The 25,347-nt window shown below is 47.4% G+C and overlaps 1 protein-coding gene across 8 annotated transcripts in view; it reads right to left on the bottom strand.

The window, feature by feature from the left end:
* Positions 1 to 25,347, bottom strand: part of PASD1 (PAS domain containing repressor 1) — a 113,102-nt gene that overhangs the window by 5,462 nt on the left and 82,293 nt on the right. For 2 of the 8 annotated variants that reach the window (XM_056359375.1, XM_056359374.1), the window contains exons 3-21: positions 25,284 to 25,340; positions 23,729 to 23,883; positions 22,855 to 22,946; positions 20,956 to 21,045; positions 19,771 to 19,891; positions 18,454 to 18,567; positions 17,672 to 17,790; positions 16,762 to 16,844; positions 12,902 to 13,008; positions 10,034 to 10,181; positions 7,857 to 7,938; positions 5,841 to 5,964; positions 5,012 to 5,121; positions 4,435 to 4,521; positions 3,365 to 3,523; positions 2,624 to 2,827; positions 1,559 to 1,761; positions 676 to 768; positions 3 to 210 (exon numbers count right to left, since the gene is read on the bottom strand). In XM_056359375.1, coding sequence (XP_056215350.1) covers positions 3 to 210; positions 676 to 768; positions 1,559 to 1,761; positions 2,624 to 2,827; positions 3,365 to 3,523; positions 4,435 to 4,521; positions 5,012 to 5,121; positions 5,841 to 5,964; positions 7,857 to 7,938; positions 10,034 to 10,181; positions 12,902 to 13,008; positions 16,762 to 16,844; positions 17,672 to 17,790; positions 18,454 to 18,567; positions 19,771 to 19,891; positions 20,956 to 21,045; positions 22,855 to 22,946; positions 23,729 to 23,883; positions 25,284 to 25,315 — 2,331 coding nt within the window. In that variant the 5' untranslated portion in view covers positions 25,316 to 25,340. Of the gene's footprint in view, positions 1 to 2; positions 211 to 675; positions 769 to 1,558; positions 1,762 to 2,617; positions 2,828 to 3,364; positions 3,524 to 4,434; positions 4,522 to 5,011; positions 5,122 to 5,840; positions 5,965 to 7,856; positions 7,939 to 10,033; positions 10,182 to 12,901; positions 13,009 to 16,761; positions 16,845 to 17,671; positions 17,791 to 18,453; positions 18,568 to 19,770; positions 19,892 to 20,955; positions 21,046 to 22,854; positions 22,947 to 23,728; positions 23,884 to 24,885; positions 24,982 to 25,283; positions 25,341 to 25,347 lie in introns of those variants that run through there. The other 6 variants (XM_056359380.1, XM_056359376.1, XM_056359377.1 and 3 more) reach the window with 6 other exon arrangements.

Raw genomic sequence — 25,347 nt, 5'->3', positions numbered from 1 at the left:
ACCTGAAGGTAGAGACGGTGCTGCTGAACCTGTTGCTGTGGCCACTGGTGGAGATGAACCGGTGTGTTTGCCTGGTGGGATGTGAAGCTGGTGTGTGGGATCATCAGAGACGGGGAGAAAACGGGTGATGGGGCTGGAGGTCGGACGGTGCTACAGGTAACCGGTTGCATCTGTATTGGGGGAGGTAAGATCTGCTGCTCTGCAACGAATCTGCCATGAGGAGGAAAATAAAGCATGAGAACCCAAACCCAGACCCCCCACCGGAGAGGGTCCTGCAGGAACCAGACTGGCCCAAGGTTTGTCAAACTACGCAGAACCTGGCAAAAGCTGGCCCCAGATCTCCCCCTCGCCATCGAGCATGGACTAGAACTGCAGAAAATTAAGGGTTTTAAAGCTGTACATCTCCTGCATGACCAATTAGGCATTTTAGGCTTTGCAAAAGCCAGAAAATGGTTAAAAAAATATTTTCCCAAAGCATTTTAGTTACCATAAAGTTCTTTGTAATTAAAATATATTCTCATTACTTTTTCTCCTAACCAGCTGAGCTTTTGTTTCTTTTAAGACTGAGACTGTGTGTGTTTGCATGATAACACACAAGTTTTTCAAAGTAGTTTTCAGTGCCATAAAGCGCCCTGCTAAAACACTGCATGAAAACAAGAGCCAGCAAAGACTCACTTTCCTTGCTGCCTGCTGGCACTGCTCTGCACGGGCTGGCCGCTGCTGTTGGTGGCAGGCATCATGGCTTGGATAGACTGATCCAACAGCATCCTGCAGTGGAATTACAACAGAGGATGGTCAGGGAAGGGAAAGATTCATTCTCCTGACTGTCAGTCTCTAGAAAACAAATCCCTGACAATATTCCCTGAAACCATGCAAACCGTCACCTTGAAAAAAGGCTAATGAGATAGGATGCTTATTATCACCTTGTCTAATGCACTCACAGAGACGAGCTGAAAGTTGTTAAGTCTTTCATGTAAGAAATATGTTTTATAGATGGAGAGACCTCTAGGGTTTTTATCCTGTTTCCCTACACGATATTTTGAAACAGCTGGATCCTGTAGGCAGTGCCTGCAGATACCACCCTGAAAGGTGGTTGAATAGTTTGGGACAGTTGTGTGTGTTTTATACAGTGTTTCCAGCACTGCGTAAAAGCAAAATGGCTTTGCCATGGCACCTGTCCTGGCTGGAGAAAAGACACTCTGGAGCATCAGAGCAAGCAGACACAGCTTTGGGAAAGGCTGTCCCTGCTAGTTTTTCCTGTTCCCTCCCTCTGACAGCAGCAGATGTCCAAAGGTTACTGAGCTACATGGACAATTTGTGGAAATACAGAGAGAAAAGGATTTCAGGCCCCTGAGGGTATGGCACAGCGCACGCAGCACCCTGCTTGCACGCACACTGGGCTCACCACTAACCGAGCTCTCTGCAGGGTGGGACATCCCCATGCCCCTGCTGTGGCACCCAGAAACCACCCCCCTGAGCCCGAGCTCTCCCCGCTGCCCAGGCACTGCTATTTTCTGTCACCAGCATCAGGAGGGTCCCAGCAGGGCTGTGTCGGTACCTGAGGCTCCTGTCCTGGCTGTAGTCAGATGGCGGCTGCCGCTCGCTGCCCTCAGTTGACGTCTGTGCAGCCACTGCAATGGGATGCGCTTGTGAAAACACCATGGGGTTGTTGTAGAGGGGCACCGAAATGCTCGTCTGCCCCGGCAGACAGGTTTGCTGGGCTTGGTTTCCTCTCATTAGGTGCTGCTGCTGCTGCTGCACCTGAAATGAAGACACAGACCCATGTAAGTGTTTAAACCTCCCTAACAGAAAGCTAAAATGACTGCTTTCCAGTATACAGATGGGAAAAGGAGAAGGAGCAGTAAGATGTTCTCCCTGAACACAGCAGTAGGAACAGTGTATCTGTTCAGGACAACCAACCCCTCGGCATTTATTACCCCTGCACGGCAGTGCTGGGATGCCCAGTGGTAGGAGCAGATGGTCTCGTGAAAAAGCAGAGTACAAGGGTAAGGGCATGCAAGCCTTGCGGGAGAAGAGACCAGATTAAGAGGGGAGGAGGAGTCCAAATCCAAAGTCCCCAAGGAAAGCATCCCCTCATCTGTCCTTTAAAGCAGTAGTTTCAGTCTTTTTTGATTTTTTCTTTGTCTTTGATTCTTTCCCAGGGAGATGTGACCATCTATAGAGCTCATTTAGGTCTAGTGATGACAAACCTGTTTTTCAAAGCTGCCTTCCAAGACTTCCAAGTGAGAAGAAAATTAATCTTTTCAAATTATGCCTACTTCCCCACGTTACCAAGTCACAAGTCTCACTTGCTACGAATAAGCATCCTATTGCAGTCGCAAACAGAACCAAATGAGAGCCCAAACCTCCCACTCAGGTGCCCTCCAGACACCAGGACGGCTCCAGCGGTGCCAAGGCTTAATGCTTTAGGCTACCTGGCTTTTATTTTTTGCAGTTGAATGACATCATTTGCAACTGACTCTTGACACTAATTTCATAATGCCAGCTACGGAGTAAAACCAGCACCGAGGAGATGTGCAGGACCACGGGGAGGGGGGACATGGCAGACAAGTATTTAAGAGCCGGGAAAGGGGACAATGAAGACAACAAAGCAGACGGTGACCTGGGCAGCCGTGCTGCAGGGGTCCCTGAGGAACTGGTGCGGTGACTGCAGGCGGGTGCCGCAGTAGTGCTTGGTCCCCACCGGGCCTTGCTGCTGCGACTTCTTGGCTGTGGTCTGCCTGGGTGTCCCAGGTGGTGGCGGCCTCCGGGGGCTCGGGTGCTGCACGTTGTTGAAGACGATGGGGATCGGCTGCTGCATCAGCATCTTTTATTAAAAGAGACACAAGAGTTGTCGCAGCTTGTAAGGTGGCTGTACTGCCTGAGAGGTACTGTCTTTAGCTCCCAGGCTGTCTCTATCAACATACAGAATGCTACAGCAGCAACATCTCTAAATCCTGGGGCAAAATGAACCATGACTTGTAGAAAAACAAACGTTAGCTTGCACCCAAACATTTATTCAGAGCCACAACTGTTCCAGCTCCATCACGCCTGTTGCATTTTGCAGGAATGGCACTGGGGATCCAGCGGCACTAACCACCCATTGAACCACCAAGCTTTTTGTGCAGGGGGGAAATCTGGATTACCTTGGGATTGTTTTTTTCTAAATAATGAAAATTCCTGATTCAATATTAAGCAGATGCTGATGCCACTCACCTCTTGGGACTCACTACTCCCACACCTGAGACCAAACTACCAATTTATCCAGAGCTCATTTTTTTTTGCCACTGACAATTTTTGTCGCCTATCTGCATGCTCAAAGGAAAAGCAAATGGTTTGTGGGTTCCCTGGGGGCAGCGGATACCTGCAGGTTGGAGTCCTGCACTAGCTGGAGCTGCTCCTTGATGACATGGAGCTCCTCCTGCTGCGTCTTGATGTCAGCTTGCAGTATGCGAGTCCTCTCCTCCAGCTGCTCTTTCAGCTGATGCATCATCCCCAGCTGAGTAGGGAAATGGTACACTGGCTGTGGAGAACAGAGAACAAGATCACGGGGTTGGACCAGTCCTGATACTTACATTCACTGAGATGCTGGCTTCAGAAAAATGACTGCTTCTCAGCTTTTGCCATAGAAAATACGATGCTGACAAAAAGCAGCAATGGCATATTTAACCAGAGTACCACTGTACTTCCAGAGCAGTAGCACAAGCAATTCATGTTCGGTGCCTCCCTCCAGGTCTCGGTCTGTTCCATCTCTGCAGACGCAGCGTCCGTGCACAGGACTGCCCTGTCCCTTCAGTGTGGCACCCTGCTAATTCGGGACCACTGGCGTTTTGTGGCAGACACTGCATGCAAACCGTGGCCACACCTCCAGGCTGGGCTTTTCAGTTGTGCTGCTAATTATATTTGCCAAATTGCAGGCCCAGCTTAGCTTGTAAACCCACTCTGGGATCCATCCTTCACACCTGCGCTGGCTCCCTTCAATCCCTAGATTGCAGTCCCAATGTTCACTACACTGACCTCAAAGCTCTGCGAGGATGGGCTTCATATGGTTTATGACTCCCACATTTTTATTGTGGTTCTTTTTATCTTTTTCTGGCCCAACTCAACCCTTCCTCCATCAGGGCAAAAAAATTCTTCAGCTGCAGTTTGTCGCTAGAAATTCAGAGATGAGCCCTCAGCAGCCCCCGACGGTTTTGACAAACGTAAACCTTCTTCTAAGCTATTTTCACGGGTGTCCTACCTGCTCCATCTCCTCGCTGAAGTGGCTGCAATAACTTGGTTGCAGGTAAATCTCAGTAACAGCAAGAGAAAGGGCACTGACACCTTGTCCCCGCGCTGGGACCAGCCAGCAGGTAAGAGCTGTGGACCGGAGCCACCGAGCCTGCCCCAGCTGACTGGCCGTACCAGCGTGTTTAACAAAAATAAATCACGTACCATCACGGCGTGCTGAGAGGGGACTGCCGGCTGAGCCACGGGGTGCTGAGGAAGGTGTTCACCAGGGGCTTGAGGAGTTGCTATGGCCTAGAAATGAAAACTTTGCCTTACTGTAGGTCCATAGCACCTCTAGTGCAGAGCTGGCGTGATACCAGCTCCTGCTGGTGACGAACAATGCAGGGAACCAGACAACTCCACGTGGAGATGTGAGGATGTGTCTGAAGGGAGAATGAGCTCCTGTGTGCCCCCTGCTAATTGCAAATCCTCGGTGTCAGCGTTCATTTTTGGATAAAGGCCATCTTGTGTGTACAAACCCCAAGAAAACCGGGCTTGTGGTGTGAGAAGGCGCCTGGCCCAGAGCAGCAACCCGCACCCCGAGAGGAGGCGGCGGAGGAGCCTCCAGCAGCTCCGCACCGGCTCGGCCGGCCATATTCCCCACAGCCCTGGGAATTCCCATGCTCGGGCCCAGCACACTTCACGGGGGGATCCAGCCCCTCTGAGGGCAAGATCAAGGTTTCTCAAGCTCGTTTCTTTACGGCATCAGAAAGGCTTTTGCTCGCCAGGAGCACCGACTGACCTGGGCGCTGCCAGCTGATGCCAGCCGCAGGGCTGCCTTCTCCGCCTGCCCCGCTGGCACTGACGGCCGGGTGGGAGTGCTGGTGTCCGTGTGCCGCATGGATGACGTGGCTGGAAAAGAGACAGTTTGCTGTGACACGGCAGACCTGTGCCTCCACATCCCAGCCGAGCCCGAACTCCATGATGAGCAGCGACCCCAACGCTGCCAGACTGGGTCCCCAAACTGCCCCTCCGTGGTCCCTCCCGCTCCCTCCCAACTCGTGGGGTCCCCTTCTGATGCTAACACCTTCCCTCCAAGGCTGTCTCCAGATGAGCTCTCCCACTCTCCCCCTGGCAAGTATTTCAGGAATAGCCCCCGACTTGGCCGCTACTCACAGCCCCGCACCCAGACTGTGGTCACCTTGCTGCTGCCCCCAGGGCAGGGCTGGGGGGCACTGGTGGGAGCTGGGAGGAAACAAGGCAGGCAGCCTTCTTCAGCAGGGATTATCATCAGGAACCAAACTACCCCATAATAAAAGTTTTCTAAGTGAGACTGGGGACTCAATCAAATCGCTTCAGCTTAGCAAGTCACCTCCTGTCCCCTGAGCCCCAGCAAACAACCACAGCCCCCAGCTGGTGGCAAACTGGGGGAAAGATGCTCTTGGAATGGCTGTGGAGGAGGCAGCACATGACTGCAGCTCTGCTGTCCTACCGTAACTTGTTACGACACAGCGCATGGCTCCTGGTGCTGAGCACCCCCCTCCCACCCTGGCTCAGTCACTCCCAGCTGAACCCCAGGATTTTGGAGCCCCTCCAGCCCACTCCTTGCCCCCAGCTGGGCTGGCACCTACACGTGGAATCGGAGAGGGCGGTGTGTGAGGAGCGCCGGGAGCTGTGGGATGACAGCGAGACCCCCTCCCGGCTGGCGTCCTGGCTGCTGCCGCACTGCCCCATGTCCAGGTAGCTGCTGTGGCTCTGCAGGGACCAAAGCACAAGGGGTGAGACTGTCAGCAGGAGAGGATGGCACCGGAGGGGACCTCCACCTCCTTGCCTGCTTGTTTGCAGAGAAAAACAACAGGCGGGGTGTGCAGAGGGCCCGCACTGCCGCACAGCACCACCCAGCCCCGGTGCAGTATTCGGTCTGCCCCTCAGTGTTCGCCCCACAGCCTGCAGGTATCCCTCTGCAGACAGGACCCTCAGAATCACACCCCAGGCTCTGGGGCACGGCCACACATTTCTGTCCCGGGACCCTTCTGATGGCAGCAAGTGGCAGTGGAGGGGACGTGCTGTGCATCGGGTGGATGCTGTGGGGATTGCTGCCCATGCCCCACGCTCCGGCATGCCACCCTCCTGCTGTCCTGCCTGCAGAGCCACGTGCAAATGGAAATACACTTTTATAATTAGCTTCCTTCTGCCTGATTCCTTCAGGGATGCCACATTTTGTTGGCTGTGGCACACTGGGGAGCGGTGGCAGAGGTAATGAATGAAGGTGGTGGGAGGGGCTGCCTGGGGAATGGTTTAATTCATTGTAAGGATGGAGAAAGATGGCTGGGAAGGGACATGGAGCAGTGGCTCAGGGACATCAGCAACCTACAGCAAACAGCTCCCAAGGGGGACAGGTACCAGGTGATGCTGAGAGCTGCAACCCCCCTCGCTGCTCCCTGGGTAGCAGTCGCTCCCAGCAGGCTGTCCTGGGCAGGAACCCAGCAGCAGGGGGGAACAGCTACGCCAGCCAATATTAACAGCTTTGGAGCTGTCACACCAGAACGACAGATGCCACCTGGCAGGTGGTTTGTGGCAAAGAGCCTGTAACTGTTGGACAGTAGGAGACTGTTTCACCTGCGGGACGTGGGTGAGCGCCATGGCCATGCCACCACCCATCCCCTGCCTCCCAGGGAGCTCCCCAGCTTCCCACTCCCCTCCAGAAGATCACGCAATGGGAGTGATCGCTCTGCCTCTCCTCCAGCTGTCTGACACCAACAGCTGCAGCTTAAGCTCTGCGGAAAAATATCTCGGCTATCCTGTGGAAAGGGGGAAAAGATGCAGAAGTGTGCTATGGTGGCAGAGAAGCAGCTGTCTGAAAGATGGTCCTCGCTTAAGTGCAAAAGGTCTCTGGGTCTCTGGGACAGCTTCCCCTTACACACCCCGTAAACAGCTTCTATAAAATAACGTCTGAAGAGCAGTGAGGCTAATGGAATGATAATTACACAACAATCCAGTTGAAATTACTTTGATTACTGGTCTCGTTTGTAAACTACTGAGAGAAGAACTTAAACGTAATTAAAACGACCTTGTTAATTGGGCAGATGGCTGATTCAAGCCACGGAAGTTATTGCTCTGGTCATGACCCTACACTTGACGCGATCCTGCCCAATGGTGTGAAGAGAGCTGAAATCTAGAATAACTGTTCGCCCTTCACTTCCAATCTTCATCTGAGCATCAGTGATGAGCTGGCATTAACAAAATGGGTGCCCTGTGGTCCTGCCCTGCACTCAGGTCCTCGGCGCCTTACCAACGGTGGCAGCACAGCAATCTAGTCTCCAGCTCCAGCTCTGCTTTGCTTCTTTTGAACTGAGGTGGTTTAACCTATGGTTTGCGTAATGGTCTCGGAAAGGTAATGAACAGCAGAACAGTGGCAATGCAGCTGCTGGGTTTGCAGTTTGATGCCTGAACCAAGACAGGCAGTTTAGAGCCATGCAGTGGAAAACTTCTCAGGGTCTGCCTAAGTCATAACCCACCTGAAGGCTTGGAAAGACATGGGAGTAGAGGAGAAGGAGAAGAAAGAACAGATATTTTCCTAAGAGTGGTAAGCAAATAATCAGTTTGGTTTAAACACCTGCTCATTCAACTGTGAAGGGGCATGGTACCTTTAGAGAAGAGGATGCCAGTTCAATTGATGACTCTTCGAGGCCAAGATCTCGCCTCCTTTCAGCTCGAACTTCCGCATAACTAACAAATAAAAATAAATAAATAAATGAGAATCTAGTTTTTCAGTCTGGATATGGTTTACTGTATGGCAGCCACCCTATCGTACAGGTCTCTATAGAGTTTTCACGTTGAGTCACAAGCTTTGCACAACACACACGCTCCTTCAAATACAAGGTGCTTAGAGGAGCATCATCATCCAGCCTTGCAATCAGTGAATAACCGCACGGGCTGCATATCCACAGATTAGAAACCGCAGGGCAGCGTCCCCATCCCACTGCACCCAGGACTGCAGAGCTCATATGATTAATTGCACTAATCATTCCCAGCTCAAAAGTAGACACACCTTTGCAACTTTTGGCCCTGGATGCCTTCAGGCAAAACTAATCTGAAAGCAGAGTGCGCTTGGTTAGTGATGACAAAATGGGTGTCTTTGTCCTCTGTACAATTTTCCTAATAAAGGAGATTCCCATTTTCCACAATGAGGCAGCAGAAATGATCCTACAGCTTCTGTGCAGGTAAAATGCCGTAGCAAATGTACATTCATTTTCTAACCTGCTGATGATCAAGAATCATTTTTTTTGCATGTTGTACGGTAGCTCAGTGAGACCTAAGCCAGCAGCCTGGGGAGGAGGAGGCCAGGCTGCCTTTTTCCAAGGGTACACACGGTGCCGTACAGCATGCCACATCAGGGTTAACATCCCTCACTCCAGTGGAAGCCCTGAACACAAACCAGAATGTGCCTCTAAAAGTGTGTATTTGTTTTCCTTACTACTTTTTTCTTTTACAGAATAGAATATTTACAGTAAACAATGCCACCTGATTCACCATTGGGATAAACTGGAGAGGATGTTTTAAAGACTCTCTGAGTGCTTGTAGATCATGGGCACTGACAGGTGCCAGAATTTAAGGTGCTGAAATGTTAAGGGGCCATAACCTTTGTGGAAGGCAAGAGAAGTTGCTGAACCGAACTCACTTACACAATTGCAGGCAATGAATTTTCCTGAAATCATGTTTCAACTTGTGTGTTTCAATAATCTATTCTAAACCTTAACTATACGAGACAGAATTGAATTTCAAAATCTATTTAGCACTGTATCACTAGGTTTAAGGGGCACTGGAAGCAGAAAGAAGGAACAAGTTCATGCACAATAAATTCAGACCTTAAAACGAAGCTGAATACCCTGAAGGGCAGCAGAAGCAACACAAGTCAGAAGCAATCCCTCTGCTTGACATTTGCTTACGATAACATTTGACACGTAATTTCTATCAGCACGCACAGCTCTAATCACTTACACCTGTTTAGTGGTGTAAGGTATCCTCAGCCTGCATTTCAGAATATAGAGAAGACTCCCAGTTTCCTAGTGTTTGTTCTTCCAGATGTTTGACAAGAAGAAGGAGACCAGAAAAAAAAAATCACAAATTGGCTCCGGACAGTAAGGGAAGATGCAATGAGCAAGTGTTTACTCGAGTTAATAGAGCAAGCCAGTACATCACTATTTTTTCAAGCCCCTCAGTAAATATATTCTCACTCTTAACACCATCTTTTTTGAGCTGACAGTGGTAATCAAGCAGATTCCCCTCCAGAAGGTGCACATCACAGAGCATCCCACATGCGCACCACCTTCCAGCACGGGCAGCTTCCCACTAGGGGGGGATCCTGGGCTGGATTTCAGGTGAGGAATAAGGCTAGCAGGACAGCAGCTAACTTTAAGTCATAAATACTTAAAGCCCTGATCAAAAAATCTTTTTAGGAGATGTGGGATCCCATTTGCGCCCAGAAAGCCACCTGATTCTTAGCAGCTTTAGCTCTTCCTATACCCATGTCATCGCTAGGGATAAAAGGGGATTGAATGTAACATACTGATACACTTGGGCAACAGTGGCTTCCAGGCTTTTGGCCTGGTTGCAAACAAACAAACAAACAAACAAACAAAAAAAACCAGTAATGAAAACACATGTTCCCTGTTATAATAGTTTTATAGAATTAATAGAATTATGTACCATTTCAGTGTGCTATATGCACAGCAAATATTTGGCTAACACAAAACAGAACTAGAAAAAATAATGGATGAGCACACAGGACATACATTGTGAAGGGTTTGGTGCTTGCTCCTACCTAACTACCAGGTGAGTGCAAACGATGAACTCTGGTTTGGAGTTCCACTGGTGGTAGGTGATGTAGTAGTGTGTCTGCAGCCATATCCACTGCTGGCCTTTGGTCAGGAACCGATAGTAACAGGACTTTCCTTTTCCAAACTGCATCACTGTTAAACGAAAAGGACAGCAGTTTACAGCAAACAGAAATGTCACGGTGCAAAGGTGATCAGAAAAAACACTTGGTCCCACCCCCCCTTGCAGTCTGGTACTGCGCTAACATGGCTCTTGCGGCTTTACAAACACGGCAGATGACAGACAACCCTGTACTGAGCTTTTATCTGCTACTGATTCTCAAGAGCTCACTTGGCTCTTTTCAGATCATTCTTACAACTAATAATTGGCACAACTATATAGCTAACTATATTCTCATAACTTATTCGGGGCCTCTTCTGAAATAAGCATAGAGAACATTCATTAAACAAAGGATTGGCCTTTCACAAGTACATGAGAATGCACTTCAAAGACTGGGGGCTTGCAGTCAGGGATCCTTACAATGGCGCAAAACAATAAGATAGTGGAGTTTTAGCAGTTTAACTGAGACTTTTCTTCTGAGAGATGACCTAAATACACCAGACCTGGTATGTATTATCAGGGTTTGTCCAGAAAAATCTCAAGTGGTGTAATACAAGTGGAAAATAATGAGGGCAACTACATTAAATAACCACATTAATTGTTCCTAGACTGCTGGGAGTACAAAACTTAAAATACCCATAATTAATGCAAAGTAAAACACAAGTGTGGTTTAAGCAAACCCATCTCACTTCACAGTAGGCAAGATGCCTGCCCAGAGTGGTCAACCTGATGAACAGGAACTTATCAAGCCACATTAACCCAAGTATTTTCACTCACCTGCACACCTCTACACCTCTACTTTGTTAAATATCAGGACTAAATTCTTTAGTGATCTCATTAACAGTGATGAGCTTTAGAAGAAGCACCTGGCAAAGGTCTTCTGGCTAACACACCATGCTGGGGATCACTCAGCTACTAGTCCTGGCAGAGATTTCCTGAAACAACTTCTGTAAGTCACTTTGTCAGCACCTTATTTTGTCTCCCTGCATGGTAAGATTGAAAGATCCTTTCCTTCAAGTGTGTTGTGCAAAGTACTCTCTTAATATGGAAGAGGAGATACATGGCCAGCAGAGAGGTAGAACATAAACCACTAAATAGATTCTCTGCTGAATGATCTGCCCCCACTCTCAATACAGTCAGCATTTACGTCAAACACACATATTACCAAAAAGACGTTGTCTGGTTAAGGAGCTTGCTTCTGTCTGAATGGTTTTTTAAGCAAAACATAGCACCAAAAGTACTGTACTTGACAGCAATTAAAATATTCCTTTAATATTCCTGTCTACATGCTTGCTGCACTTGACACAGCTGGCGCCTAACCCCTTGCCCAGCTTGCTCCGTGTGCTCCGCCGGGCAGCTCGCTCCCCCGCTGCCTCTTTCGTACCGGGGCTTTGCCTTCACAGGGCAGAAAAGCAGGGAGGTGGGGTGGGGAAACTCGACATTCAGAGGCGAAGGCGGTATTTTCTCCGTTCACTACTAGGTCCCTTAACATCCTGTATATGTAAGGGGTAGAGGGTATGTGGTAGAGATGGGGGTGGTTCGCGACTCAAGAGATGAAGCAGCTTGTCTGGCTCCAGCGTGCTGGCGGGCTGAGGGGCTTCTTGATGTCCCTGCATCACGCTGCTCTCCTTCTCAGAGCATCCCCCTTCCTCCACTCTCTGGGGTGTCTTTATCTCCTTTTGACAAAACACTCTCAAACAGAGAGAGCAGAGAGACAGAGTTTTTGCCCAACAGGAAACCTGTAAGTAGTATTTCTTGGCCAAGTATCTGATTACCTAGATGCATTTTACAAAGTGCGTAGTTTTCATTCCAGCGCTTGGCAATGCAACCCAGCTGGAGGACAGACCCAGTTCTGGCTCAGTATCTCAGTCTTAAGTGCATGTAGTAGAACAGAAAAACACTGTCTCAGGGATAAAGCATCTCACATGCTCATCTGGTAGGAACACCACACCGATCACTAGTAGACCACGTCTGCTGCCACCTTTTGCTGTTCCTCACATCAGCTCCAGCCTTCAGCAGGACACGGTTCTTCAGCAGCAGGCTGCAGCACTCACGCTAGGCGCTCCTTCTGACCTGGGTCCTCCTGGGCTCCTCCAGGTCACAGTATTTCACCTTGCACAAAGATGAACTTCATGGACGTTCTCTGGTGTTCACGCCTCAGCCTGAACTGGACTTTTCTACTTTACTTTCAGTTTGGCCAAAAATGAGCCATCTTCACCCACAGAGAATCTGTATTCAGTACTTTTGCATTTAAAAAAACAAGAGTCTGAATCTCCAGAAGTGTTTTACTAGTAGTAAGTGAGGTTCACAACATCTAATTGCACGGGCAGGCGATCCAAATGGTGCTTTCAGAAGGCATTTTGGTGAGCTGGCTCTGGAGCCCAGGGGAACAGCAAGACCCCATGAACTGTGACAGTCAACAAAACTGCCAGGGTTTGGGGCTGCCCTCAGGAACCGGGAGCAGCGGGTGGAAAGTTCTGACTTCCCACCTATTCATCTCATTTCATTCTCAGCCAACCTGGGCTCAGACAGGGTATCTGCCGATTTGGGAAACCTGCACAAACAGTTACTGGTCTGAGTGAATTCTGCAGGGATTCAACCTCCCGGGTAAGCACCAGCTAGAGCAGTTTGTCATGGGAAGAGAGAATTCCCTCGTGCCCCAGATGAAGATACCTTCTGCGACAACAGTAAAAGGTTTTGCACAAGTGACAAATGAGATCAAGGACAGGCACGCTGCAGAAGGAGAGCAACTTACAGTGTTCATGGCACCTAGCAAGAAGCTCCAGGTCATCTGCGTGGTAGTAATCATACCCTGACGTTCCCAGAACCTCAAAGGGTAAATATCCTATAATAGGTGGAGCCCTAGAAGGGAAGCAAAGGGCAGGGAGTGAGCACAAAACCTGATGCTCTGACATCCTGGCAGATACACTGCGATACTAGCAAACAAAACCAGCTCATACATTCACTTGGCAGGAAAATCAGGAGCAGATCTTCATATAAGCAGTGACGTATTTTCATACACCAGCAAAAGAAAAAAAAAAAAACAAACCACCACCAAAAAAACCAAACCAGCAAGGGAGAGGTAAAAAATGAGAAAATGAAAAGGTGTGTGTTTACTGTTTCATAGCCTATTCATTATGTGGGTGTAGAGAAAGGCATGTACGTACGCAAGTGACTCAATTCATTAAGCATGCTTGTGAGACACACAGCTTGAGAAACGCTATGGCTGTTAATGTGCATAATAACTCAGAGCTCGAGTAAAATTATCCAGTAGGTTGGATGTAAATGTCATCTGGGTAGTAACTGTAGAAGAAAGAGTAAGTGGGAAGCTGCAATGTGTGTCAGGACCAGCCTGGGTACAAGAAAAAGTAATTGTTCCCATGGAAAAGCTTGGGAAATGATAACAAAAAAAAATAAAATTTCTATGCTGGTAGTAAAGATAAGAATAGGCATGGGGCTGATTTTAAGGGCTGTTATTTCTATGGTAGGTAGAGAAGGAATTGCTGAAGTATTTAGATAGGCACATTGCAATGACTTACATCACTATTCTGCTGTCAATTCCAGATTTTCCATTTTCTAGGCAAAATATGAGATTATTATTTTTTTTTAGGTAGGTGTCCTAACAACACTGAGCTTCTGCACAGCCTTCACTGAAGCCTAACATCTTATGATCATGAAACAGCACTTAAAACATGAGGCAGACCCCACTATTTTTTCCTATGCTCCCTGTACCGACATGCCACCTTCTGTCCCCTGGCACTCAAGTACACTCCTGCTTGCAGGAATTCAAGCAGGGCACTCACTTGGCGAGGCAGGACCTGCGCTAGTCTGGCTCCACCTATTTGTTTTGGCTACTGGATGTGCTGATAGCATGAGGCTCACCTGCCAGGTTCCGTGTGTTCCTCGGGAATAAGCCCTCGGTGTGTGAGTGACACGGTTAATGATTCAAAGCCGGGGCAGGCTGAAGGCGTCACTGCCTACCAGGAGTGCCCTTCGTTCCATGTGTCGAGTGACCCTCTTAAGGAAGGTGAATGCCATACAGCGGCCAAGAATATGAGCAAAAAAATATTTAATTAAGGAAGGTGAATGCCATAAAGTGGCCAAGAATATAAGCAAAAAATTACTTAAGTGTAAATACATCTCGTTTGGATGGATCGGTCTTGGGTCTTCTGGATATTGACGTGGGAAGTTCTCCTGTCTTGGTTGAGCAACCCAGCTCCACATTTATACTCTTGAGAGATGTGATGGGCATAGATTATTCAGCTAAGGAGAGCCCAGACGGGTGTATAACCGCCCTCTGCCCCACGACTGCAGGCAGTCTGGCACCAAATGGGAAAAGGGGGAAAAGGAAGGACAGCCAGGGATCCGCTCAGCAGCAGCCCAGGAGGATCAAGGTCTGAGCAGGAGCTCCCGAACCCTGGCACAAGGGCTGGCTGCAAGAGCCACCCCTCCACGCTCTCACACAGTGCCCTTAGTACACAGTGGGCTCCACCACAATATAGCTTTATTCAGTCAAATAACTTTTCAGAGCACTGTGTTCTTTTTCCTCATCTGACCCAGATTTCTCTTATTGATGATAATACGTGTATTTATTAAAGTATCCTTCCTTGCCGTCTCTTTGGCTGAACGTGCCAGTGTCTCTCCTATCTTTAATGACATGCTTATATTCAAGACAATAATGTCTTTCAGATGCACATCAGATAAGCATTTAAGCTGATGAGGAAAGCATTATGCTTTCCTGACTTTTGCCAGAATTCTTTAAATGAGAAAGCAACCGCAAAATGCTCCTCGTCTGTCATTTGACAAGGAGCTGCCTTGCTCTGGCACACCGGGCACTTCTAAATGGTTCTGCAAGTGCCAGCCTTGAGGCTCGCTGTGCAAACGGGAACACACAGTCTTCAGCCTTTCAAGTGCTGTCTTTCAATAAATGAAATGGAAAAATAGGGAGAGGACCACAGCGCAGTAGAGAAATAGTTATCAAAGTTGACAGGTTTTTCTTCCTCTACACATATTTACATGTAGACTCAGAATGCAGATTTTTCCTGGTTTTCTAATGTTTATCCAGACCTATGGGGTGCTGTCTGCATTATCTGTCCCAACTCTAATTTACGTTGTGGTCACGCTAGCAAAGGTCCTGATTCCAGCTGCTGCTGGGCACCCTCTGCCCCCGCTGCTGGCACACCTCAGCGTCAGGCGGCGTCAGCCCACACAAGTAAGCAAGAAACAGCAAAACACCCGACAACATTTCGCAGCATCCTGCAGACTGCACCGGAGAGAGGTCTGAACCGGCGATTAAACGAGACGACCCACACGATCCTCATTCTTGAGTCGGGGCTCACTGCTTGCATCTGGGCTGTCACAAACTCTGCCTCAGCATCTGCACCAGCTACATTTACTCTCAGTAACAATAGTTTCCTCCACGGGGATATCAGTGGGACTGAAGTGGCTGCAAATACCCAGCACAGAGAGATTCCTCTCTGAGTCATAACCCAGATTCATCAAAAGACTCTTTGATAGATTTCAAAGCAGCTCTCGCTCACCTTATTCACAGGAGCTGCTGGGACACAGCCCTTTGGAAAACCAGCTCACTTCATCAGACAGCGATGCAAGGGCTTAGGGTTCTTTTACGAATCTTAAAATTAATCACCTGATTCCGAAACTGTGCGTTATTGCTAACAAAGTCACTCCAGCAAGATCTCGACCACATGAACAGTAAGTCCCAATCCACACAGCATTAGCCGCAGGGCTGTCTCAGGGTCAGCTCCTCCATGCCTCAAGGTAGGATGTGTGACGTACACATCTTGTTTACTATATAAATGCAAGTTATTACTAATTTATATTTGCACTCTCTCTTTTCTTGCTCGAAATGTGCAGATGCTATATTGGTCTTTTCCTCCCAGATATTTTTTTCCCCTACAGCCTTATTTATTAGTCTCCTGTTTCCAATAATGACTACCTTTGCACAGCTCGCAAAGGGAGGAATAATTGAAAGGGTAGGATTTTGCAATGTGCTTATGCATACATGTCAAATACAGAGAAGTCAAAGAGTGAACAAAAACCTCCAGCTTCTTTTGAAGAAAATGAATCCTATATTAATCAGCTTAATAAATAAAGTGGTTCCAGTCTGTTTCATTTACCAAGCTGAATCTCAGCCCATCGTACGGCATTGTCAAAAGCAAATCTGCAATTAAATAATCGAATCCACTGCTTTTCTTTTGGTTTTATAAATTCCATAATTTCTCAAGGTGAAAATCAAAAGTTTATTGAAATGGCAAAAGATTTAGAAGGTTTCCTAGAAGCTGTGGCTGGAAAACACAGGAGCTAAACTAATACAGGGAACAGGACCCACACTTCTCAGTTTCAATGTCTTAATAGCTTGGTGGAGTTAAGACACTTTTCTACACATTTTTCCACCATTTTATATGGTTTCTCACTTGTCTAAAACATGGAAAAGAGGCATTAAAGGATGCCTAGTAAGTAAGTTCAGAGCACTGTTACTTACTTGCATTTAATTAGAGCTATTGTGCTTGGGATCTTAGGCAATAGCTACACAAAGTTTTCAATTTTTACATGACAGTTTGTTTATTCTTCAGTGACTAAACCCAAATTTCTCACCTGTGGTCCAAGAATAAAAACTTCCATTCCAAACTATGCCTCGATGTAAATTCTTCGCATGGCTCTTCAACATTGCAGAGCTCCTGCAAAACAGTTGGCACATTGAGACGTTTTATTCTGTGAAATGACAAAAGGAGCCCTTGATTGAGGACCAAGGATGCACCTTCTTGTTATAACGAACCCTAGCACAATATGTATTTTTTAAAAAAAATTAATTGTAAAGTACTTGACTTATTTTCCTCTAAGGAACGTATAAGCCTTGTTTTATAGATGCATAAACTGATGAAAAGTGGCTAAATAATTTAGACTGGACTGAATTTCAGAGCTAGGATTAACAGTCCGAGCACCTCATCTCGCAGTCTGTAGGCAAAGTTCCCCAGATTTTTGCAGATGTTCCTATCTGAGGATGGATGACAGTCCCAGCTCCAGCCCCAAACTGAGCTGGCTAATGCTCTCTTCAGCAAGGGGCACCTGTGGCCATTATCCCCGTTACTGCGCTGTGCCACAGGGTGCTTACAGACCAGCACAACACGTCCACGAAACATGGGATTTCAAGATGTGGGTGGTCTTACATAAAGGTGTGGTGGGATGTATTTCTTTAAAGGCTGCAACGTTCCAAGCAGTTTAGCTGGTCACCATGCAGAGGCGCGTCGGGCACCCCATCACACGACCACCTCCTCTCAAAAGCAACTCCCACTTTACATCTTGTCCTTCCAAAATGCGTGTCATCTCCCACTCCCCAAATGCAGCAGCGGCCTCTCTCCTTCACCAACCCCCGGCACAAACCATCGGTGCTGCTGAATCCCCTTGCACCAGCCCAGCCCGTGGCGCACGGTACCGGCGGCAGCTCCACCACTGCGCACCAGCCGACCCCCGCGCAACAGGGAGGAGGCAGTGGCAGAGCTCTCACCTTTAAGAACTGTGGTGTGACGAGACGAACAGTGGCTACGAGGCAAATCTGCTCTTCCGTGGCTGACCTGAAAGCTCGTGCAATAGCTGACTCAAAGCCATTACAGGAGGGTGTAGGCACTAGACACAACCAGACAGTTTATTTAAGAAGAAGAGGAAGGAGAGTTTTCTTTTCATGTTAAGACAGGTATGACGGCTGATGAAACCCAAGCAACAAACTCCTCCTACCCACAAGGTGATGCCACGCTGATACACGCTGATGTTATTCAAAGCATGACCCTTTAGGGTCCGAGTTAAACAGCTGTAACCAGCTACCCCTGGCTTGCAGGGAAGCTTCGTAAGACAGCTCACACTGTGCAGCTACCGTCTCCGTGTCAGCCCTCCTCCAGCTCAACATTTGCAAGATTCAAGATTTTACAGGTTTCTCAAACAATTTGTTCTTTAAAAAGTGCCATTGGATTGCCATGCGTGAAGCAGAATAGCATATTTTACTGGTTATTTGACTAAGTAGGCTGCTTTACAATTGGCAGGGGTCAAATAGAGGTAGGATCAATCTGTTACCGCTTCTTTAATCACAGCACACAGAAGAGTGCACTCTTCTGACCCGAAGCCTCCCCACCACTTCTATATGGAAAATATCTCCAACTTATCCACAGCTCATTCCATCCCTGCTGGTTACAGGGCACTTTTCGGCTGAAACCAGGCCTTTAGGAGGCTCCAGATCAACGCACGATTTAAAGGAGAGAGGCAGAGAGGTAAAGGTAGGCTGGAGCAGTAACTTACCATGAGTAAAATATTTAAAATCCACTACAAATTTCACATATTCATACATCAGGGGTTCATTTGGATCTAAGCTGCCTCTTGCTAAATGGCAGCAAAACTCTATTTGTTTTTCCACTGAAATGAGAGAAAGAAAGGGAGACATACACAGTGTTACTGCACATCTGCACTTCAGCACACTCCATCTATTGAGTCTCTCTAGGTGCTTATACCAACCAACCCTGCTGCTGGGGTGTCGGAGCACACCCTGCTGCGATGCCCTTGATACCCAAAAGTAAACATAGAACTGCTAGGAGCAACGATCAGCTGGTTCTGCTTAAGGAAATGCATTCTTATCCTTTCTCCCACAGCTTTGCAGCTACCCCACTGCACGGGGCGTGAAGCCCTGGCAGTATCGGTCTGCAGTATTTTCCCCTGACTCCACGCATGCAGGATTCCATGCGAAGCTGCTAGGTGATGCTGCAGCACTCTGTGCTGGCACCACTCGTTAGGACTCAGATCCAAAGGCCTCTGAAGTCCCCCCCTAAGCTTCTTCATTAACGGCAGAGGGCACAGCGCCAAGCTCTTATTCGGTTTTCTGCCTGAGGTCTGAACTCCGTGTTAGACCATGTGGTCTTCAGCCGGAGGGAAACCAGCCCCAGGGCAGAGCACCAGCACGAGGGCTGCCCGGTTCCCATTGACACTTGTGGGGCAGAAGAGAGGGGAGGCTAGCACTCGGCCACAGCAAATCCACTGGGAAAGGAGGGTCCTAACACAGGCTTGGTGAAACGTGAGCATTGGGAAGATGCTGCTTCCCACTCCGGTGCTGGAGATCTTTTCTGGGGGAAAGGGACATTTTGGGGGTGGGGTGGCAGCCGGCAGTAGAGATCCAGCTGGACTGTTCAGATAGGAAGGCTGTTGATTAAATTACATGTAGGGTTTCCCAGGTCTCCTGAGACATGCAAGCTTCCTAAGGAACAAAGACTCTGCCAAACCCTTCAGGATTTCTCCTACCCTTTTTCCTTCCCCCAAGCCCCTCACTCCTTCCACAGGCTCAGTTCAGCATCCTGCCCTGGCAAAAACACCTAATGAGGGCAACTTCAGCGTCCCAGGGTGCAAAGCGGACAGTAAAGCAAAGACCATCCAAATCAAAGACCAAGTACTGGAAGCATGTAGGAACATCATCTAATGTGCTGCATGAAAAACCCAAAATATTAACTGCGGCAAAACCAAAGTGGCAGGCAGGAGAATGAAATAGCTGGAGAGCCCTGTGCACACTCCCCTGGGAGCTGTTTGCCTTTGGCAAATTTCCCTGACCAACAAGACAAGAGCAGAGCTTACCGTTTAGAAAATCAGCTGCAACAGGATCTGTCATGAGCACATGCGGAGAAAGGAGCTTGTACACCTCGCTCTGCTCCCGCTCAGGCAGAAAGTTTAATATATTTTGGTCCACCAAATCTGACTGATACAAAAGAATGCTTTGTCATGTTCAGCATTACAGCCTGACACAACCACACACTTTTTCATCACACAACAGAGCACAGACGCTGCCGGTCTAGCACGGATGCTTAAGACAAGGAAGCCCAGTTAATCTGCAGATCTAGGATCAGAATATAGGATCTAGGGCAGAGTATAACCCTTGGGTTATTTTACCTTGGGGTTCCTATCTATTTGCAAAAGGCTGAATGGGTCCCAGAGGCTGCCCTTCAGTTCAGCCAGATGCAAGCTGGAGAAGAAACTGGTACCACAGGAATACAACGTGATGAGAAGTATCACATCAAAGTGAAAATTTGAAACATCCCTTCAGAAGCACAACACAGAAGTGCGAGGGCTCCTCCTCACATCCTCCATTTGTCTTCTAGACTGAACATCTGGCAAAATCAGCTCAACCTGCAAGCGTTTCAGTGCTGATCAACCCACACATCCTGACTGAAGGGGTTCTACCAAAATGTCAGCATGTATTTGTTTCTTTGCACACCAGCATATTCAGCCAGGTTAACTGCATGCTGAAATTTGCCCTCATAAAGCATCACTGGTGCCTCAGGCTTGGCACCAGATAAAAACAAAAAATGCTTTTGAAGGGCTAGCAGAAATTTCTGCACCCAACAGCTAACTCTGAGGCCACATACTTGTTACGGAAGACCGTAAGCTCAAAATAGAAACACTCAATGTCATTAGAAAAGCATAGATTCAGCCCTGAAATAATCTTTAAATTATCTGAGAAGAGCTTCAGCATGCACAGATTTCACAAGCATGAGATTTTCCATATACCTAGTGGGATAAATACCACCCAGGCCATCCTTCCGATGTGCAGCCAAGTGATGAGCTACGAGTACAGTGATTTTGCATAGGGTTTATTTTTTAGCTAACTCACAGACCCCGACAGAGCTTAAGAAACTCCCTAACAGTTTGTTGGTTTATCCCCCACCCACAGTCAGTTGCCTCTTTGGCTGGTCAAACCCAACCCCCAGCCCTGCGTTAAGGCAGGGGAACAATTCTTCAACACATTGCGCTCTCAGAACTTACCGGTAAGTGTCCGAGCAGAGATGAAACACTGTCAGATACATAAATAATAATCCCATCAGTGGTAAGAGCAATGAGAAAGCCATCTAGTGCCTAACGATGAAAGGCAGGCAAAAAAAAGAAAAAAAAAATTATGCAAGGGACCAACTTAAAGTATAAACGGCCAATTTATTCTTTGTGATTCTTCTAACAGCCTAAAACTAACATATATCAATTATGGAAATGATACTTCAGTGTGGAAAAATAAAAATTACACATACTGTCTAATTCAACATTCTTCTTATATTATTTGCTCATTAATATTGAATTGACTTGTATTTTTCACCCAGTGAGTGTTTATTTAACATGAAGCAAGACAGTGGTGATAAGAATTTCTACACCCACACAATCCTACTGACTTCAGTCACTTCATTATGTGTTCTGAATTACACAATAGTTAACCAATTCGGTGTGTAAGGAGATGTTAGATATCATCATGGCAAACCCAGCACTGTGGATGGATGGATAGGCAGAGAGAGAAAAAATATACAGTGCTGTATTTTTAGAAATTTATGGACAATACAGACAAGATTTAAAGCCTTATTTATTCTGCTTAAAGCTCTCATTTGTTAGGCTACTGACACAACAATTTTAAAGCCTGTTTTGTGACAATTTTAAAGCCTGTTTTGTTTCCCCTTTCTTTTTCACAACGGTTTCTGTCCCGGAGTCAAAGTTCTCTGTCCCTTTTAAGTCACAGCACGTGCTTTCCTCTTCGGGTGTTCTCCCTGTTCTTCACATCTCGTACCACTGACACAGTGTCTGTCCCTATTCTTCTCTAACACTTACCAAGATCTGGGAGGTTTAATCTCTAGACAGCACCATGCATAAAGCCAGCTCTTCTAACGGCACGGTTAGGCTGCTCTGCAGCTCTGGAGGGAGCCAACAATGCAGCATTGCCCATCTCCCCCACCTCACCGTCATACTTTGCTGAAAAAAAGCCCTCTCTGGAAAAAACCACTGATTTTAAGTAAGCTGGCCAACAGCCCAACATAGTCCAGCAAGCCAACAGTTATTAAAGGGCTCTCTCTCCCTCCCCCCCTCACTCTTTTAAGGGGGGAATTTGTTTTGGTTCAGCTGGAACAAACTAGCTTGTTTGGTGAGAGAAATTCCCAGAAAAAATGAACATACTTTTCCAGGGAGGTGAGTCACGACATCCTGATGAAAAGGAATAACTAAGACACTGCAGCACCTCCCAGCTCAGCCCAGCATACACCCTTATTTTGGTGGGGCAAAGAGCAACGGCTGCCCACGCAGGGCAGGAGATGTCCTCGTCAGAGCAGCGTGCAGCACAAACCCAAAGCCACGTCCATAAGAAAGGAAAACTGTAGGCTCGTGGGGTGCTTCTTGATCAGCTAAGCATTTTAGAGGTGACAGTATCAGAGCTGCTCTCCTGGATGCACTTAAAGACAATCCAAGCAAAAGATACAGCGTTCCCATCACACGTGCAGCACTGCAGACTGAGCAGCAGCAAGGTAAACGCTGCCTGGCTGGGGGATGTGGGAGGCAGAGAGCTGCTCTGCTTTATTTCAGGTCCTTTCAAGTTTTTGCTGAAACTGCTAGCTCTAGTGGCTCTTCTGAGGACAATTCTCTTTTTCCTCTCTCACCAGGCCAAATCTGGGCCAAAATGGTCTTCATTCCTAAATGAAAAGCTGTTTATCTTTAAAGGGAAGCAACCATGTTTTTAATTCTGGGTCAGCAAAGCATTTAGCACAACACTGGTCTCTGTCAGGTTTGTATTACATGTGCCAGCAAAGTAGAAATCATTAACATTGGGACCGACAGGTGAAAAGGAACTATATCTCTGAACTACTCCAATGAACTGATTACTTCTCACTAATCTATGCAGCTTTAATTTCTTCTTACCTCTAACATCAACTGGGTGAACTCCTCGTTGCTAAGAAATGAAGGCTTCCAGTCTTGTCTAATCTCACAGGCTTCTGTCTGTGCTGTGATTTCTTAAAGAGAAAACATCAAAAAAGCAACATGACTCATGCTAGTTGAATTTTTTTTTTTTCATTTTCAAGTAACACTAGATTTCTTTTAAGAGGCTTTCAGAGGAATCATCCTCAGATCATTCTCCACACAAAGCCTTCTTGTATGCAACAGTCATTTTCTATCCCATCACAACACAAATGCATTAGAAATCAAGAAAAGGAAGAAGAGGCATTTTGGGTGGTCTGAAGAAATCCTCCAAAAATTAAGGTCAGTGGGCTAATTTCAGAGTAGCTGAGCATCACTGTGAGCAGAGGGTGTCTGCACCCCTGGAGCTGTTTCAGGAAGGCTCATGGTAGTGCTCAGGCAGCCGGACAGGCTGCACCAGCCACCTCCTACCCCTGGAGACCTGGGAACAGGGCACAGAGCCCCCTTTCCCCTGGCTTTCCCAGTGCGTACTGTTCCTCAGATCTCCTCCATCGGGCTCTGTCTGAGAGCATGTAAACATGCCAGGGGATGGGGAGGCCAGCGAGGGACACGGAGTGAAGCCACTACATTAAAAAGCACGTAGCGCTGCATCTTTTCAAGCATATCTGCGTTTAAGCGGTCAGCACTGTATTCAAACCCAGCTCGTTTCCCAAGGCCAACTGCTGTGCCTTATTCTGCCCCTCACTTCGGCTCAAGTCCTCTCCGGAGGTCTTAGATGCTTGGGAAAAACAATTTTCATCTTCTGAGTGGAACCCGGCTGCTGGGCAGATGGCAGAGCCAGGGCCTTCAACAGGGGCAGCCCAGCACCCTCCAGTACCTTTCTGTTTCTGTAAGAAGTCAATGGTCCTCTGCAGTATTGTGGACTTGTCCATCTTGAGAGGGTGACCGTGGCCCTGCAGCATCGTGCAAAGCTCTTTAATGAGGACATTGAACTGGTCTCTCCTTTTCTTTTCAGATTTGTTGCGTGATGCCCTGGGTGACAGAAACATAAATGCCACTAAGTAAAACAACCGACCCAGGGAGAGGTACATGGTCCTGCCCCAGCAAAACACTTTAAAGGTACGAATCTAAACTCTGCTGGGACTACTCATTCCTTTAGAACAGGCTTGGGTGTGAGTGCCTTGCTGGTGCTCAGAGCCTTGCAGCAGAACTGAGCTCACCGTCAGCAAGGAACACCTGGGGGCAACAAACACAATTTACGCTCATTTGAGCAAGACCATATCCTTATGTACATTTCAGTGCCAGTTCCCTTTGTTTCAAAACCACTGACAACAGGGCAAAGGTTGTCCTTTTTCTCCAGTGAAAGAAGTCCTGGCATCTACATGCTCACATTTTGCCCATCTCATTTTTATGTAGTTTTGTTTTGCAGTTAGTGCACACACACCACACACACATAAAGGTCAAAATGCAAAAGATTCCTTATTCCCTGATTTGTACTTGCAAAAGGAGCTTTTCAAGAGACAATACTGTTTAGAGACAACTTGACTGCAGAATAAAGTCAAGCACATGCTCTTGTATCTGTTTTGAAAATCTTCTGCCATGATCTGTGAAACCGGCAATGTTAAAGAGTCTGACTGCAGAAACCACAGGTTAGTTTCCAGCTTGCATTAATACAATTTAAGAATGTTTTATTAGGGTTTTCCCCTCCATTAAAAATAATAAAGGAGAAAGCAAATCCATTCAGGTTCTTCCAAATTGTTCTTTCCAATGCTCATATCTGAGATAACCCTATTTTCATACAACCTCTTCCAGCAGTAATTAATTTTCTTTACAAGCGTATTCATGACGATACATGCTTCCGGTGATCTAGACCGAGCGCGGTATGCAGAAAGCATTTCCATTCATATCCAGATTGGCATTTGGAGGTTCTCAGATCCAGCATCTACGTTCACAGCCATCTCTGGTTTGGCACTCCTGTACGATGACTCATTAGAACTGAGCCAAACGCTTCTCTGAAGGGAGACTAACCCATACCTGTGCTAAAGCAGGACTGCTCTCTAAGTTTCATGGGGAACTCTACCAGAGGTGGGCAGCACTGCATGATGCCAATAAAATCACAGGTCGGGAGTCCTGCATCAAGATAATAAATAGCCATGGGATAACATAAGATTCTGACGGCACAACAAAGTCATTTAAGGACCACTCAGCTGATTAACCCATCGTAGGGGTGGTCAAACACACTACGAGAAGCTTGAAAATGGTGGCTTAATTACACTGTTTGTGGTCCACTATACACAGCCTGTAAATTGCACAGGGGTTTTGCCTCAGACAGCAGTAGTCCCAAGTACTTTTTCAAGCACTGGACAGCACAGCATTTACAATTCTCCCCCAGGAATGCTTTTACTCTCAGTGCTCTGTGCATCGCTTCATACCTCTTTGCCCTGTCCTTCTCATCTTCATCCATCAGTTCGTTTACACGACACAGGGCTCTGGAAG

Source organism: Falco biarmicus, chromosome 14 (genome assembly GCF_023638135.1).
Source record: "Falco biarmicus isolate bFalBia1 chromosome 14, bFalBia1.pri, whole genome shotgun sequence".
Lineage (NCBI taxonomy): Eukaryota > Metazoa > Chordata > Aves > Falconiformes > Falconidae > Falco > Falco biarmicus.
Note: the sequence above shows the minus strand (reverse complement) of the source record. Positions and strands in the feature narration are given on the sequence as shown.